Source organism: Eubalaena glacialis, chromosome 4 (assembly GCF_028564815.1).
Source record: "Eubalaena glacialis isolate mEubGla1 chromosome 4, mEubGla1.1.hap2.+ XY, whole genome shotgun sequence".
Taxonomy (NCBI): Eukaryota; Metazoa; Chordata; class Mammalia; order Artiodactyla; family Balaenidae; genus Eubalaena; species Eubalaena glacialis.
Window position 1 is genome coordinate 57,788,996 of NC_083719.1, and position 17,875 is coordinate 57,806,870.

General features: G+C 36.4%; 1 protein-coding gene across 2 annotated transcripts; it reads left to right on the forward strand.

Annotated features, from left to right (window-relative positions):
* The first annotated feature begins 8 nt into the window (after nucleotides 1-8).
* Nucleotides 9-16,323, forward strand: UTP15 (UTP15 small subunit processome component). Of its 2 annotated transcripts, none has more exons than XM_061187904.1 (13): nucleotides 9-173; nucleotides 3,184-3,352; nucleotides 5,281-5,373; nucleotides 5,493-5,677; nucleotides 6,808-6,986; nucleotides 8,224-8,349; nucleotides 9,956-10,091; nucleotides 11,717-11,801; nucleotides 12,638-12,787; nucleotides 13,492-13,593; nucleotides 15,093-15,226; nucleotides 15,398-15,456; nucleotides 15,980-16,323. In XM_061187904.1, the coding sequence occupies exons 2-13, from the start codon at nucleotides 3,263-3,265 to the stop codon at nucleotides 16,198-16,200; spliced, it is 1,560 nt and encodes a 519-aa protein (XP_061043887.1). In that variant the 5' UTR covers nucleotides 9-173; nucleotides 3,184-3,262; the 3' UTR covers nucleotides 16,201-16,323. The 2 variants fall into 2 exon arrangements, with proteins under 2 accessions (XP_061043887.1, XP_061043888.1); XM_061187905.1 differs by lacking the exon at nucleotides 9-173 and adding an exon at nucleotides 1,689-1,719.
* Nucleotides 16,324-17,875: the final 1,552 nt, after the last annotated feature.

A 17,875-nucleotide genomic window follows, 5' to 3' on the forward strand; every position in this document is an offset into this window, starting at 1 on the left:
CCTTCGTGCGACACGCCTCGCCGTTCTGTTCGTGGCGTGTTTCGGCGGCTCCTTGAAGGATCCGCGTGACCTTCCGCATGTTCTACCGCACGGTCCGGGGAGGGGGCTGGCGGAGTCCAAGAACTTCTCCTTGAGGCCGGGGTGTCTCGGCGGACCCTCCGGGCCCATCGGAGGTAGGTGAAGGGGGCTCCCAATGGGGGTGGCCCGGACTCACATCGGGCCTTCCTTGGTATCTAGCATGCTCCTCTGGGGTTTCCCAGTCTCCGCGGAATAGCTAAACTCAGGATCCCCGCAATTTAGCTTCGACCTAGATTTTCCTCCTCTACAGTCACGTCACGTCCACTCCTACTGTCCACCGTTATTAGTCCCCGGAGTAAGCCACACCCCTTTAGGCTGATCTCCATCTCTGTCTTTGCTTATGAGATTCCCTCAGTTTGCAGTGCCCACCCATGTTAAATGGTTAATTCGTTTTAATGTTATACTTAAAGCCCCAGCTGAAACGCACACTTTGAATCTTTCTGGCAGCCGCCAAGTTAGAGTTAAAAATCGCTTCTGAGCGCTCCGTGTTCTGTACGTTACTTATAGCATACATTTGGTATTCTGCATTGTGATGTAGTAGTACCTGTTTTTCATTTAGTCCCAGTTTCTCAGCCTCTAACCTCTCCCTGGTCATTTTCTTCCTATTCATTTTCACATCACTTGCATCCGTGCCTTTGCTTTGTCTGTCTTGCTTCCCCTTCCCTGCCTCTAATGCTGTTCCTCACTTTAATATGGCAAACCACTGTTCCTGTGCCTCACTTTTTCCTTCTAAAGCTTTAAACGATTTCTTTCAAGGCAGAGTTATGTACTCCTTTGCCTATACAGCTGACCCTTGAACATTGCGGGGGAGGGGGAGGTTTAGGGGCCCCAACCTTCCCCTGAAGGATAACTTACAGTGGGCCCTCCATATGCGTGGTTCCTCCTTATCCAGGTTCCTCCACATCCTGGGTTCTGCTTGTGCATTCAAAAAAACGGAAATTCTGTAGTACTGTAGTATTTATTGAAAAAAATCTGCCTCTAAGCGGACCCACACAGTTCAAACCCGTGTTGTTCAAGGGTCAGCTCTGCGGTAGTAAGAGGCTAGATCTGGCCCACAGGCTAGATCTGGCCCAGTGTCTGTTTTGGGGTATTCAGTGAGCCAAGAATGATTTTTATAGATGAATATTTGCAATCTATTTGATGATAGGAAACACTAACTTTGAACCAGAGTAAGTGAAATGTTTTCCCCCTCCTCCAAAAAGTCCCATTCCTTTCATTCATAAACAAAATATTAACTTATAATTATTTGGGGCGGTTTCCTTAGTAAAAAATTGGGACGTTTTTCTTTCATGCTATATAAATAACTACATAATATCCTCCATTTTGCCTGTTGGCCTGCGAAGCCTAAAATATTTATTATTTGTCCTTTTACAGAAAAACTTCGTGGACTTGTGCTCTATAGCAGTGTTCATACAATAGATACCACCTGTGATTTTAATTTTGTTTCCCATATAACCCAGCACAATGCTTCCTTTCCTTCCACAAATATTCTTTGAGCACTTGTTTTTAATCTTTCAGATATGAAATGTTCAATTTAATGGGAAAAAGAGGTCATTAAAAATGCAGTGTGATTATGTGCATTGACAGAAATACAGAGTCATGCAGGATTATAGAAGACAAGCCCCTGACCCAGCTTAGGAGGTGAGAGGTTTCTTGGAGGATGTGATCCTTGAGTAGAACTTTAAATGATAAATAGGAGGTAGGTAGAAAGAGGTCATTCCTGCATTGAGGACAAATGAAGAACGACATTGAGACAAGAGAGAGCATGGTGTGTTAAGGGAATAACGAGGTGAAGCTGGAAAGGTAAGCAAGGGCACGATCACAGAGGGCCTTACATGCCATGTAAAGGAGCTTGCACCTTCTTTTCTGGGCAGTGTTGGGCTTTGTAGCAAAAGCCAGATTTGCATGGTAGTTAGGTAACTCCGATGGCTATTTGGAAGGTAGTTAAGGGCGTCAGGGAGACCTTTAGATGAGAAGATGTGAATTAGAGCAGTGGAACTAGGTGGAGTGGACATGATGGAGTTCAGAAAGATTTGGGAGGTAAAATCAGCTCTTGTTAACTATTTGGATGTTAGAAGTGAGAAGGAAGGACAAGTCAAGGCTGATTCCAGATGCCAGTTACCAGCTGAAATGAAGAATATTGGAGTACATGAAGGCACTGACCATGTCTATTTCACTCACCGTTGCACCCCAGTGCCTAAAACAGTGTATCCTACACATTATAGGTACTTCAGTGAACAGAAAACTTTTTAAATCATCTATTGCCATGTTTCATCAAAGCCTTTAAAATATGTCACACCTATTTATTTTGGTGTTACTGATACGGTGTTTTCAGGCTTTTGGGAAAGATGAGTTGCACCACTGAATCATTCCTCTGATATAATTGAATCTTTGTTGCAACTGAATGGTTCTGGAAAGACATTTCGGCCTAATTACATGTCAGTTAAAGTTTTAATTAATTTTTATTGTGTCACTTTAATTTAGAATTTAATTTCAGAATTGCTTTATTCTTGTTTTCTTTCTTACTGTTTAAACCTTTTAAAATTAACTTAAGCTTCTACATCAGAATATTAGATTTTTATTTTAAGTTTTTAAATTTGATTTATATCTTCTGCATTAGAATATTAGCTTTGTTTTCTTTTCTTCTTGGCAGTTTTAGGCTTTCAGGAAGTCAGGTCCCTAGATTATGTTCTTATAGATTAAATGTCGTTTTAAGTTTAATTTCAGGGAACATTTGTATTTGCAGTTTCACCTTAACGTTTTCTGTTGTCAGTAAGTGAACATTCTAAGCCAGTGTGTTTCTCTCTGCTTTGGCTACTGGATGGCCGAACCAGATTTATTCCCAGGTGTTGTAAATTGGTCAGTTAGGTGTGGGAACATTTGTGTATAGCCTCTGCCTATAACTGAGTAGATAGTACACTATGGTAACCCTATCTGTATTCTTCCTGCTTCCTTTAGATTGTCCCTTCTGTATTAAAATTAAGTGGTTACTGATCACTAATCTATAAGCTACCACACAGCTTTTTGAAAAGATGCAGAGTGAAAATCATAACTATATACAGGTTTATGAATAATAATGTGTTTATAAAATGTTTTCTTTTTCAGACGTGAGGCAGAGTTGCTTTATTTCTAACACCAATTTCAAACTATTTACCCTTGGATAACAGTGCAATTATATGAAAGTATGGCTGGTTATAAGCCTGTAGCGATCCAGGCATATCCTGTACTTGGTGAAAAGATCACCCAAGATACACTGTACTGGAACAACTATAAGGTAAGTATAGACAAAATTAAGGGAGGGAGGTGTTTTACATTTATGCCAATTTCTTCAGCATATGTTATACTTTGGATATGCTAATAGAGAACTAATAACTAAAAATAATCTATCAGCATCTTATAGTTTGGGTGGAAAATTTGATATCTGATATTTTTTTCTTGGAGTTATATAGAAATCCATATTCCTTAATCAGTTTAATCATACAAGTATCTAGCACAGAATGGATGATTAATGCCAAATGAATTAAATTTTAGAATTTGAATCTCATGAAAGAAGGGGTTTTTTTCATTTTTCTTAATCTAAGGAGGAAGAGATGCAAAATTAATTCTTCTAGACTATATGTAAAGGCTAACAAATGATTTTTTTTAAAAAGCTGAACAACTAAACAGAAAAATGGAAAAAGATTGGTATTGGGAAAAAGAAGTTTAAGTGGCCAATAAATATATTAAAAGAGCTTCAGCTTCACTCATAATTGAAGAAGTGCAAATTAAAACAATAATTGGATTTTGGATAATTATTGGATAATAAAATTATTGGATAATAATTTGGATACTTTTTCATCTTATATTGGCACAAATGAAAAATTTTGATCATCGTTGCTACTTGAGGGAGGGAAATTGGTGCAGACTTTCTGGAGGGCAATTCTGGCATTATCTATTATGATAAAAATACCTTTTGGTCTTGTAAGTTCCACAGCTTGGAACTTACTCAATGAATATACTCTCCAGAATTTGTGTATAAAGTATGTTATCTTTATGTATAAAGATGTTCATTGGGCTTCCCTGGTGGCGCAGTGGTTGAGAATCCGCCTGCCAATGCGGGGGACACGGGTTCGGGCCCTGGTCTGGGAGGATCCCACATGCCGCGGAGCAACTAGGCCCGTGAGCCACAATTACTGAGCCTGCGCGTCTGTAGCCTGTGCTCCGCAACAGGAGAGGCCGCGATAGTGAGAGGCCCGCGCACTGCAATGAAGAGTGGCCCCCGCTCGCCGCAGCTGGAGAGGGCCCTCGCACAGGGGCGAAGACCCAACACAGTCAAAAATGAATAAATAAATTAAAAAAAAAAAAAAAAAAAAGATGTTCATTGAAGTGTTATTTGTAATATTAGAAATCTCAGGGACTTCCCTGGTGGTGCAGTGGTTAAGAATCCGCCTGCCAATGCAGGGGACACAGGTTTGAGCCCTGGTCCGGGAAGATCCCACATGCCGCGGAGCAACTAAGCCTGTGCGCTACAACTACTGAGGCTATGCTCTAGAGCCCATGAGCCACAACTACTGAAGCCCACACGCCTAGAGCCCATGCTCCGCAACAAGAGAGGCCACCGCAATGAGAAGCCCATGCACCGCAACGAAGAGTAGCCCCCGCTCGCCGCAACTAGAGAAAGCCCCTACGCAGCAACGAAGACCCAACGCAGCCAAAAATAAATAAATAAATAAATTTATAAAAAAAAAGAAATCTCAGAAAAACCTGTTTGTTAGTAGTGAACTGGTAAATTAAATTATGATGAATCTTATAATGGATGATAAAGCTGTTGCTCTTAAGCAAAGTTATTAGCTAAGGTGTTAATAAGTGAAAAAAAGGCAAGGTGCAGAACAGCCTGTGTGGTATGATCTTTGTGCCAGTTAAAAAATACATTGTTAAATATATGCTGGTTTAGGCATAACTTTTTCCTGGTAATAATCACAGAAAACTCCACAGCTAAAGAGAAAAAGTGGGGTGTGGCTTTTCAACCATATATTTATTTACTTTAATGGCCACAGAGATTGTCTAGGTGATGGGATTTGGATCTTTTTTGCTTTCTTCATACTTCTCTATTAAATACAACGCAGTTACTAAGAACAAAAAGAAATTGTCAATAAGAAATTATATGCTTAAATATGTCTTACCAGTTGTAACTTTGTTAATACACTATTATTTTTCATTAAGACCCCTGTTCAGATCAAGGAGTTTGGTGCAGTGTCAAAAGTAGACTTTTCTCCACAGCCTCCGTATAATTATGCTGTCACAGCTTCTTCAAGGGTAAATATAATTTTTGTTTTTCTTTTATGTAGTTTATATTTACTACTGGTCTTGAGCCATCTAGTAAAATACTGTTTTTTGTTTTTTTTTTTAATACTGTGTTTTTTATCTTCTTGTAGATTCACATTTATGGCCGATACTCCCAAGAACCTATAAAAACCTTTTCACGATTTAAAGACACAGCGTACTGTGCTACTTTTCGGCAGGATGGTAGACTGCTTGTGGCTGGCAGTGAAGATGGTGGCATTCAGCTTTTTGATATAAGTGGGAGGGCTCCCCTCAGGCAGTTTGAAGGCCATACTAAGTAAGAGACAGTTGTTTTGTTTTAATTTATTTTTTATTGAGCTATAATTAACATACGTTATGTTTCAGGTGTACAACATAATGCTTCACTATTTGTATATATTGTGAAATGATCACCACGATAAATTGAGTTAACATCTGTCACCATACAGTTACAGATAGTTGGTTTTTATGTGTTTTTGTTTTGTATTATTGTAAGCTCTACTGGTTTTACAGGCTTTGAAAAAAACAGAGTTCTGTGAAGATTATGTACCGTCATGGACTTTATTTTCTGGTTGTTCTAAGACAGTGCTTAACTTGGTTCAGTCCTATGGTCCAGTTTGATGGGGCTCATGAATTTCCTAGAATTGTATGTGACATTTTAGGAAATGTGTGGTTATCTATGGAGATGTCCTGTAGCTTTCGTTAACTTCTCAGTGAGTTCTGTGACCCCATTGAGGTTATAAACTGCTGATCTAAAGGCAACCTCACAACTATTAATGAGAACTCTAAAGGCTTGGACTATATTAGAGGTTGTTATTTTGAAATCAAGTTGGAAAGTGGATTTTTTCTACTTGGATTTGGTGTTTTGCCCCTTTATAAATTAAATGGCCAAGGACAGTTTTATATCTTTCAGGATTACCAATGTCGTCGCTGAAATTTGCTCTTGATTTTAAATCTCAAAAGTGTTTTTTATATTATCAGGATATTCTTAGTCCATCAGTGAAACATTTTAAATATAACAAGTTCACTTAATATGATCCTACTTAGTGGCAAGTGTCCTTAGAATTTTTTAAGAACTACCCATTTTGAAATTTTTCAAATTAAACTACCTTTGTGCCAACATTTAGAACATTTACTTTCTGTTGAGGTGCTAAGTAGAAATGTTAACTTATTAGAAAATATAATTTTAAGGCTACTGTTTAATATTCTTATTAACTTCATAGTACTAGGGGTATATAAATTTTAAATTGGGTTGGGGACAAATACCTGTTTTAAAGATTTTCTTATTCTCTCATGATTTCTCCCTACAATTACTCACTGAAACTGAGCTGCTTTTTTTGTTATTTTGGGAAGAGGGGTGTTTGATGTCAGAAGGTGCCAGAAATAATTTTTCCTTGCTTTTTAATATACTGATCCTTGATCTTTCAGAGCAGTTCATACAGTAGATTTTACAGCTGACAAATATCATGTGGTCTCTGGGGCTGATGATTATACAGTTAAATTATGGGATATTCCAAACTCCAAAGAAATTCTGACATTCAAAGAACATTCTGATTATGTGAGGTGTGGATGTGCTAGCAAACTGAACCCAGATCTCTTTGTAACAGGTTGGTGAAATCTTTTTCTTCCCTCCTGAAGTTGGTAATTTTATTGATATATTTTAATATTGCTTTGGGACTCTTGAGATAGAGGAGTTTTGTTTTTTAAACATCTTTATTGGAGTATAATTGCTTTATAATGGTGTGTTAGCTTCTGCTGTATAACAAAGTGAATCAGCTATACATATTCATATATTCCCATTTCTCCTCCCTCTTGCGTCTCCCTGCCACCCTCCCTACCCACCCCTCTAGGTGGTCACAAAGCACCGATCTGATCTCCCTACGCTATGCAGCTGCTTCCCACTAGCTATCTATTTTACATTTGGTAGTGTATATATGTCCATGCCACTCTCTCACTTCGTCCCAGCTTACCCTGGGATAGAGGAGTTTTAAAAAGTTGTATAAAAGAATATGTCTCTGTTTATCCAATTGTTTTATTTTCTTCTTCTTTTGGGGATTTTTTTTTTTTTTTATGAAATAAGCTTTTTTATTTTAAGTTTATGACTCAGACTTAAGGCAAGGTTTTTTTTTGTTTTTTGTTTTTTGGCTGCGTTGGGTCTTCGTTGCTGCGGGCTGGCTTTCTCTAGTTGCGGCGAGCGGGGGCTACTCTTCGTTGTGGTGCGCGGGCTTCTCACTGCGGTGGCCTCTCTTGTTGCAGAGCACAGGCACTAGGCATGCGGGCTTCAGTAGTTGTGGCACACAGGCTCAGTAGTGGCTTGCGGGCTCTAGAGTGCAGGCTCAGTAGTTGTGGTGCATGGGCTTAGTTGCTCCACGGCATGTGGGATCTTCCTGGACCAGAGATTGAACCCGTGTCCCCTGCATTGGCAGGCGGATTCTTAACCACTGTGCCACCAGGGAAGTCCCTGGGGATTGTTCTTCTTATCCTCCAGATGTGTTTGGAAACATCTGTACTCTGGTTTTCACAGGTTCTCCAGCAGCCAAGAAACAGAGATAATGCAGTTCGGTCTTAATGGGTGCCTGTGCAAAGATTCCCAGGCGACTCAGTAGTGACAGTAGTCTGAAGATAGGAATCATTTAAGATTCTGTGTAGGTTAGTGCTTCAGAAACAGTCAGTGGTACCAGAGGGTTTGGAAGTACTTTGTCTTCATGAGTATACATATGTCTTTTTAAAATTTCATCTATGCTTCTTCTCCCTTTAAAGTTTATGTTTGATTATGCACACACACGTATAATTTTTGTTATTTTGAGTAGTGAAACTCACATAGTACAAAAATTGACATTTTAGGGTCATATGATCACACTGTGAAGATGTTTGATGCACGAACAAACCAGAGTGTTATTTCTGTTGAGCATGGGCAGCCAGTGGAGAGTGTCCTGCTTTTTCCCTCTGGAGGTCTTCTGGTATCAGCAGGTATTTCTTTTAAAAATTGCTTTCACCAATATTGTTCGTCTTGAGTCAGATATTTCTTTATTAGTTACTCTTTATAATTTATCAGTGTGCACTTGAAATGCATGTCTCAGTTTTTGCTCAGGCAGTTGATAAGTGGGACAGGCAAGCAATTTTCATTTACTGAGTAGCTAATATGAGCCAGGCACTGTGCTATTATAAACGTATTATCTCCAGTTCCCTAGGTGAGCCTACAAGATAGTTTTCCCTCTATTTTGCAAAAGAAAATAAATAAAAGTTTTAAGTAATTTGTCCAAGACAAAGTGGTAAGTGGCAGATCTGAAATCTCAGAACTTGAGAGCCTTCATTGTGTACTTAATCTAAAAATCCAGGTCATACTCCTGCTGTTGTTCCTACGTAAGAGATCTGCGGCAGCTTTTGAAAACATAGGTCCTTTGAGATCTAGAATCAGGCTTATCCCTTTTTATGTGACTCTTGATTGAAATGGCCTTACCCAGCAAATAGCTGATAGTGCTGGAGGAGAAGATAATGTGGAGTCAAAGGGGCCTTGATACATTTTTTATCAAGTTGGAACTGAGGTGCATTTAAAAAATTATAATGGAAGAAGTAAATTGTCTTTTTTCATTTGTTAAGTCAAAATTAGTGTGTTGACATTAGAAGAATACGTAGGTAGTGTGTAGCTTTGTTTTGTTTTGTTTTTTGCTTGATTCTAAAATCCAAATAGAAATTATCCTGTTTTATACTCTTTTCCCCAGTACCTATTTGATTTCAAAGTAAGTTGATAATATTTTCAGAGTTACCTATTTTTCTTGCTGTTATTTTGAGAAATGGAAGTACGTACAAGTTGAACAGGGAGAGTGGATGCCTGTATGCTAATCTCCGTTGTGTCAGTAGCTAATTGTGTGGCCTTGGGCAATCCTTTAACCAATATAGACCTTGAAAATGAGAGGTTGGGCTAGATCAGTGGTTTCAAACTGTGATCTCTCTCATGAGCTGCTACATGTGGGGAGACAGGGGCTGTAAATTGGGTTGCAGGCCCTTTTACATAGTCAGGATAAGTAAGAACTTCGTCCCCTCCCACCCCCAGCCCCCCAGCCTCTTTTTCCATTTTACCTACTAGACTTTTGCTTAATATTTCATTGAAAGAGAAGATGCCGTAATAAAAAAATTCTTTTTAAACCCCTGGATTAAATTGCCTTTAAAGATGCTTCCAATTCTTAGAGTAAAAGTTATAGAGTTTTTCAGTTTTGTTGGGATTCACAGAATTTTTAGGAGATGAAATCTATGTTATTCTTTTCCATGGTTATACAGAATTCCTTTTGAAGAATGATTTTATTTTAATTTTGTTAAAATAAAATCTTTTTTGATTATACTTCTTATTTTGCCAGGTAGTTCTGTGTACTTTACAAATATGAAATTATTTAATCATCATAACAGGTTTTTGTGAGGTAGGAACTGTTATCAGCCACGTACCCAGTAAATACTAGACCCAGCGCTGAACCTAGGCAGTCTGGCTCTGGAATCCCTCCACTCCGTGCTGTGGAGTGTCCAGTGAAGAGCGCTTTTCAGATCTCTTCATAATCAAACTAATGATTATTTCTTTTTATAGGAGGTCGTTATGTTAAAGTCTGGGACATGCTAAAAGGAGGACAGTTGCTAGTGTCTTTGAAAAATCATCATAAAACTGTGACGTGCTTATGTCTGAGCAGCTCTGGACAGAGGTTACTTTCTGGCTCACTGGATAGGTTAGCATTTTAATTTTCTTTCTGGATCATTCTTAATGTACACATGTTTACTGCTTGAGGAAATGAGTTATTTGCAGTATTTGTGATAGAATAAATATTCTACCAAATGATTTCCATGAAAAGAAATCTATTGAGTTGAAAATAGTTTTGACATTTCATTTACATATAGCAAACTTATTTTCTCCCTTGAGGTAATTTACTGAACCATGTGAACGTTAATCTTTTAAAAGAATTTCTATTATTCTGTAGTTTTCTTTTAAAATCATTGTATGTTTGTATATTTTGAAATATTTATAATGAGTATGTGTATATATATTCTAGCTTGTATTCTTTAAAACTTGTATTCTTTAAAACTTCATGTAAAAATGTCTATACATTAATGTATAGAAATACATATTTCTAAATATTACTATTTTCAGTAGGTATTAGTGTTTCATTAATTAATGTTCTAGAACAGTGCTGTACAATAGAAATATAATGTGAGCTACATATGTAATTTTAAGTGTTTTACCAGTCATGTTTAAAAGCTAAAAGGTACTAGGTAAAATTAATTTAATAATATATTTTATTTACTCTAAAATATTATTTCAATATGTATTCAATGTAAAAATTATTAATGATAAACTAGAAGCAAGTTCAGCATCGAATACATGCCCTTAATACAGTAGTAATACTTTACAGTTAAAGTGAAATATACTTGTGTTTAACAGAAAAATATTTTATACTGCCTCAGTTTTAAAATTTAAATTTAAGTTGATTAAAATTAAGAAAAATAAAAAATTCCCTTCTTTTTCACTGACCACATTTTAAGTGCTCATTAGCCACATGTGGCTAGAATGATGGCCCAGTTCTAGAATTTACTTATATTTATCTGTTGTTGGTCATTTTATTTCCATATTTCCCTTTTTCACTGATATGGAAAGCCTTGGTTTTTCAGCATGTTTATTAAAAAGTATACATATTTTAAAAGCTAGAAAATATTTCTAATGCAGAGGAACTTACTATGTAAATGTATAGCAAATTCTCTTCAATGGTGTTACTAGGCAATTTGGGACTTGATTTTTAGATGTGTCCCTCAAAACCTAGGTGTAAGTTGGCTCTATTCATAGTAGTTCTCAACCCAGAGTGATTTTTGTCCTTTAGGGGACTATTTGGCACTATCTGCGGACATTTTTGGTTGTTGTCACAACTTGGGGGTGGAGTGCTGTTGGTATGCAGTGAGTATGCCAAGGATGCTGCTAAACATCTTGCGGTGCACAGAACAGCCACCATTACAAAGAATTATCCTACCCGAAATGTCGGTAATGCTGAATGAAGTTGAGAAACCCTGCTCTTTCCGATGAACATTCATGATGCTTTTTCTTTACTTTCAAGTTTCATTTTCAGGAGACAGTGGTCTATCCTTCTGGTGGCTGGTTGAAGTCTTTATGCAAACTTAACAATAAACAGTTCATTTTTAAAAGAGATCCAGTGATGAATTAGTTTGTAACTAATATTATTAATCATTGTTTTTCTTCATTGTTGTATAAGTTTTAATATTCATATATTGAGTTTCAAAAAATAGAAATTTTACCTTTTATGCTCATTTCCAAGATGATTTGTGACAACGCTTTCTTTTTCATTAGGAAGGTGAAAGTATATAGCACAACTTCCTACAAAGTAGTCCACAGTTTTGATTATGCAGCTTCAATTTTGAGTCTTGCACTTGCAGTAAGTACTTTTAGCTCTTTTTAAAGCTTTCACTAACCTTGCCTGTTAAATGAAACTAAAATGGAATATTAGGGTTTATCTTTGTATTTGAATAAGTATTATTTTCTTCTCACCACATTAGATAATTGCTAGAACATGTAACTTGTCTCAGTAACTAGGCATGAATTCAGATTTAGGTCCCACTCACTGCATAGCTTGAAACCAACTACAGTATTGTAGGCATTGTTAACACTAGGACAGGACCTGGAAAGCAGATAAATCTTTCTTCAGTACATTTACCCCAAGGGTTAAATACTCCAGAAAGTCAAGTTGGCTCTCTGAGCAAAAAAAAAAAAGGAGAATAGGGGTAACACAGTGAAATGTCTCCTTTTCTTTGTTAACTGCTCCTTCTGGAATGTTCATTGTCAAGTTTCATGAGCCATTGAGGAGGAATAGATTTGAATACATTATATAGAAATTGGGAGGGGAAAAGTTATTACAAAATATTTTCTTGACAAGATTGTGGAAAGTCATGCTACCACATCATTCTTTTTCTAGGAAGAGGATGTGGGAAAAAAATTATTTTGAAAGTTTCTTAAGATACCATTAACTGTGTATTATTATACAAACTGCCAGTGATAATTTCCAAGTATAATTAAAAGTTCTGTCAATATAATAGTATCTTGGAGGAAAAAAATGATTTTATTCTAACTTTTTGTTAGAGTATCTATATCTGAATGGAACTCTTGTTGAAAGTATGGATAAGTGGCAAACACATTATAAATGGTATTTTGAAGAAAAAGTAAGATGAATTATGAGTTAGGAATATACTAACTTATTTTTCTAATTGCTGTTAGCATGAAGATGAGACAATAGTTGTAGGAATGACCAATGGAATACTGAGTGTTAAACATCGGAAATCTGAAGCAAAGAAGGATTCTCTTCCCAGGAGAAGAAGGCCTGCATATCGAACTTTTATTAAAGGAAAAAATTATATGAAACAACAGGTATTTATATATTTTGTGTAATTTTTTTTAAAGGTGAAATTTGTTAGAGTATCCAACTTCATCCCTGCACATTACTGAAAAGTGTAGTTCACATGGCATTTAGCTTCATTTTGCTTTTCTCTACCTCAGATTTATCTCCACATTGCTAGATTGGGGACATTAAATTAATAAGTAATGGGAAATAAGAACTGTACTTCTTAATGCCCTGAATCATAACAATGCTATGGTGCTCAGAACGGTGTCTTTCACACACTGTCTGATTTGATCTTGTAAACAACCCTGAAAAAGAGTAGAGCCAATATCTCCATTTGGCATCTGAAGATGGAGAAGATGGAGATACAAGGAAGTTGTGTTGACCCAGGATTTCTTTACTGGGACTAGATGGCAGTTTCTCTGATTCTTGTATTCTCTTTCTGCTGAATCACTGCTTGCTATGTAAAGAGAATTGCGGTGAGTAATGTTTGCCCAGAACGGAGGTATTGTGTATGTATCGTAAGTTAAAATCATAGGACACTAAGAACACAGTGATGTGGCAGATTATTCCATTTTCATTTAATCGACAATATGGACTTATGACCATCTTTTATGATACAGTTCAAGGACACCATAGAACTATGAAAAAATACCACTATGAAGAAGTTTATTTTGAATGAAGCTCTAAATGGATATTTGATTTTTCTCTGTAAATTTACTTTTCAATGCAGGATGACATTTTGATCAACAGGCCATCAAAGAAACACCTAGAATTGTATGACAGGGATCTGAAAAACTTCCGGATCTCTAAGGCACTTGACAGAGTCCTTGAGGTGAGTGAGGAATGTGTATTTTTTTTTTTTAATTTTAATTTTAATTTATTTATACTCTTTCTGCTTCAAAAAAGTGGATGTAATTTGTGACACACACATATAAATAGGTTGCTAAAATCATATTGAATATGAATACCCATACTATAGAAAGATGCAGAATCTTAGGCTATGAATATATACTAGAGTTGAACATAAATGTATATTCCAATTTCCTAGAAGCAAGGTAAAAAGGATAATGGATTGAATTTCATAATTGTTATTATCAGATAAAGGAAACATATATATCTATATTTTAGGAAAAATACACAAAGTTTTTTTTCACACTATAGTACAGAGAAATATATCATGAGTTGTTTTTAGTTGGAACACTAAGAAAAATATAGGAATCATGTGATAGTCTTTATGTCATTAGAAGATGCAGAAATATTCTCAAGCATAGGATTATGTATTAACCCTCTGTAAAAGGCAAAGACATAATAATAAATGCCCACAACTTCTATAGTGTCATTTTGCAAATAGGTAACCAAATACAATTCAAGTAAGAATTCACTTATAATAGGATAGAGCTAAAAACCAATTTAGAGCAATGATGGTTAACTTGGTCCATAGATTTCTTCTCTCAACTACCAGTTGTGTCAACTGAGATTTAATAAGGGCTGGATGGTAATCAATTTTATTTTATTTATTTATTTTTTTAACATCTTTATTGGAGTATAATTGCTTTACAATGGTGTGTTAGTTTCTGCTTTATAACAAAGTGAATCAGCTATACGTATACATATATCCCCATATCTCCTCCCTCTTGCGTCTCCCTCCCACCCTCCCTGTCCCACCCCTCTAGGTGGTCACAGAGCACCGAGCTGATCTCCCTATGCTATGTGGTTGCTTCCCACTAGCTATCTATTTTACATTTGGTAATGTATATATGTCCATGCCACTCTCTCACTTTGTCCCAGCTTACCCTTCCCCCTACCTGTGTCCTCAAGTCCATTCTCTATGTCTGCGTCTTTATTCCTGTCCTGCCCCTAGGTTCTTTAGAACCATTTTTTTTTTAGATTCCATATATAGGTGTTAGCATATGGTATTTGTTTTCCTCTTTCTGACTTTCTTCACTCTGTATGACAGACTCTGGGTCCATCCACCTCACTACAGATTATGTGTGTATTTTTTATTAAGACTTTTTTTTAAATCAGTTCTAGGTTCACAGCACAGTTGAGGGGAAGGTACAGAGAGTTCCCGTATACTACCTGCCCCACACATGCATAGCCTCACCCCTTATCAACATCCCCACCAGAGTGGTGCATTTGTTACAATTGATGTATCTACAAGGAGCTTATTTTTAAAAGAATCATTTTGTTTCTTGCCTTGTCCATTACCATGACTCAAAACTGGGAAGGAAAAAACCTGTTTAAATTTGGTAATTGTTAGTGAGTTCCAAGACTATGATTTTTTTCTTGTACTGTCTTGTCTGCTCATGTTGACTCTGAAAAACTTTCTAGCCCAGTTGTGCAATTAAGACGCCTGAGATTACAGTTTCCATCATAAAGGAGCTAAATCGAAGAGGAGTCCTTGCAAATGCCCTTGCAGGTCGAGATGAAAAGGAAATCAGTCGTGTTCTTAATTTTTTGATAAGGTATGTTTTATGTCTATGAAGCGCATGTATTTTGCATCTGAAATTTTATCTCCAAATTTACTTTTAGTTTGAGCTTTGTAAAGAACTGAGAGAACAGTTTAGTAAATCTATTTTAAGGATTCTTTTTTTTAAAGTTTGCAGGTTTCAGTAAACAGAATTTTTGCTTTGTAGGAATCTGTCCCAGCCAAGATTTGCCCCTGTTTTGATTAATGCTGCCGAAATAATTATTGGTAAGTAGTTGTTAAAACCTGAAAAATTGTAGCATACTTGCAGAAGTAGAGATGTCAAATAATGAAATCAAATAGATTGATATACCTTGTCTTTATCAGTTCTCCAGTGAAGACTTCATGGAGAAAACAAACAATAGTAGTAAATCAGTGCATTTTAAAGTGGGAGTAAAATGTTTACAATGGATTGGCTTTCAGTTGCTGGCACCAGGGTTATTATAATTTAAAAAGTTTTTTCCTTAAATACCTCCAATGACCATGACTAATTTTTAATGGGAAAATGAAAATAAGTCAGAACCTCAACACTGTACTTTCTTTAATTATTTCTTTTTGAAATACGTTTTTCAGATGGATTGTTTACTTTATGTAAAACATAAGTTGTAAAATAAGTACAGATTTTTCAATGTCTTTTATATTTAATATTTTTGTACTTTTTTTTTTTTTTTTTGTACTTTTTCTAAATATTGCTGTTCATGTATTGTTTAGAAAGATGTTTCTAGTAAATGTGTTTCTTCTCTCTTTCTAGATATATATCTACCTGTGATTGGTCAGTCACCTGTAGTTGATAAAAAGTTTTTGTTACTTCAAGGACTTGTAGAAAAAGAGATTGATTACCAAAGAGAACTACTAGAAACGTTGGGGATGATGGATATGCTTTTTGCTACCATGACAAGGAAAGCAAGCACTTCTTTGTTGCAGCATAATACATCTGATGGATTTCTAGAGAACAAGAAGATTGAATCATAGTGTGCGCTTAACAGGACACGTAAGAACTCCTAACTTGGAATAGATTTGATGCTGTTAACTACTGGGAAGAGAATCTCTTTGATACATTTAAAAAAAACTATTTACAGAAGCAATCTTATGGAAGAGACTGGAATAACTATGCTTGGAAAATAAGAACCTGTTTTTAAACATGGTTTTCCATGTGCTATTTTGAATTATCTCATGGCATCTTCAGCTGGAAGATCTTCTCAGTTGTTTTTGTCATAGTGTATGTCCATCTTGGACAAGTTGACATTAATTTTAATACAGCAGAGTTCTGTTTCAGCAACTATTTCAACCGTCTCCAGGCATTCAGAACTCTGGAGAGTTTCAACTAGGAATCCTGCCAAAGGAACAGGGCTTTATTTTTCCCTTCTATCCAGGAAAAACAACAACAACAAAACAAATGGCGACGACAAATAAATTCTTTCTTCACTCTAATCGGTGCACTTGGGATTCCCAAGCCCCAGCTGAGTTTGCCTCCCTCTCCTTGATGTCATCACTTATCCCAGGTCACATGTTCCACCTAGCTGGTAATTGGACTGTATCTGTTCCAAGTGTGGCAAATTAGTGGCCAACTCTGAATAATTGACCCTAGTTTGACCTATATTCAGAGAGTGTGATGAGGCAGATTTGAATACTAAAAACTGTGCTCACCAGCCCATGTTTCTTTTTCTTTCTGTAATCTTGACTGTGCTTCTCAGAACAAGGTCTGCAGGTAGGCCTTACAGACCATGTTTTTCCTCTTCCCCGAATATGCAGCCTTTCTACCAGCTTTTCAACTTGCTTCAGGTCAGCGGAATGATAACATTTGCCATGTCTCTTCTGATTAGTAGCCGTTCAGCGTTTTTTATACATATTGATATATTTGGAGCTTATCTTGTAGCTACCTACCTCTGAAAACCATTTGATCTGTGTTTAGGGTTTTTTTTTTTTTCCTCTATTCTTAACATCATTTTGTGTTTCAGAACCCCAAGCCAGAGTAGCTTGTTTTGGAAAATACTTGTGTTTTTAAAAAAAAGTTCAATGTAAATCACATTTTTTTATAAAGAAATTCATATTTTCTTCTTGGCTTTCTGAGATGTATCAATTCCTGATGGATAGTCACTGGCTGCTGATTCCTAGCACACTGATTTTACACTTGCTACCTTTTCCACCTTCCCCCAGTTCCTTAAGTAGTTAATTATCTGTAAGGAAATGTCTTAGGCCAGAAGAATTCTTAGTTAAAGGAAGATTTTGTAATTGCAGTCTCCTCTTAAAATTTCAGTTCTGTGAATTCAGATATATTTTTTTAAAGCAGAAAAAAATATTCCTATGTTCTGATAAGGACATATGCTCAAACAGAGGGTCTGGTTTCCCCTTCATGAATTGATTTAAGCAATCATGAAGCCCAGTGGCTTATAAGAGACCAGGAGTTTGCTCCCCTGAGTAATTATGAGATTAGTCAAGGTTAGAAACTGTGTCTTCATGTTAAGAAGGGTTAATTTATTTAAATCAATTTAAAGCTTTTTAAAAAATTTAACTTCATAAATATGCTGATAGATTGGATACTATCAATAGTAAGAATGAAAGGTTGAAATTCTACCAAAAAACTAGCTGCCATCAACCGTCACATGTGACAAGGGTTTTCCCATACATTATTTTATTTGATTCTCAC

Coding starts and splice junctions, on each gene's coding strand:
- UTP15 (XM_061187904.1), top strand. CDS start 3,263: ATGGCTGGTTATAAGCCTGTAGCGATCCAGGCATATCCTGTACTTGGT. Junction 3,353..5,280: donor TGTACTGGAACAACTATAAG/GTAAGTATAGAC, acceptor TTTTTCATTAAG/ACCCCTGTTCAGATCAAGGA. Junction 10,092..11,716: donor CTTTCTGGCTCACTGGATAG/GTTAGCATTTTA, acceptor CTTTTTCATTAG/GAAGGTGAAAGTATATAGCA.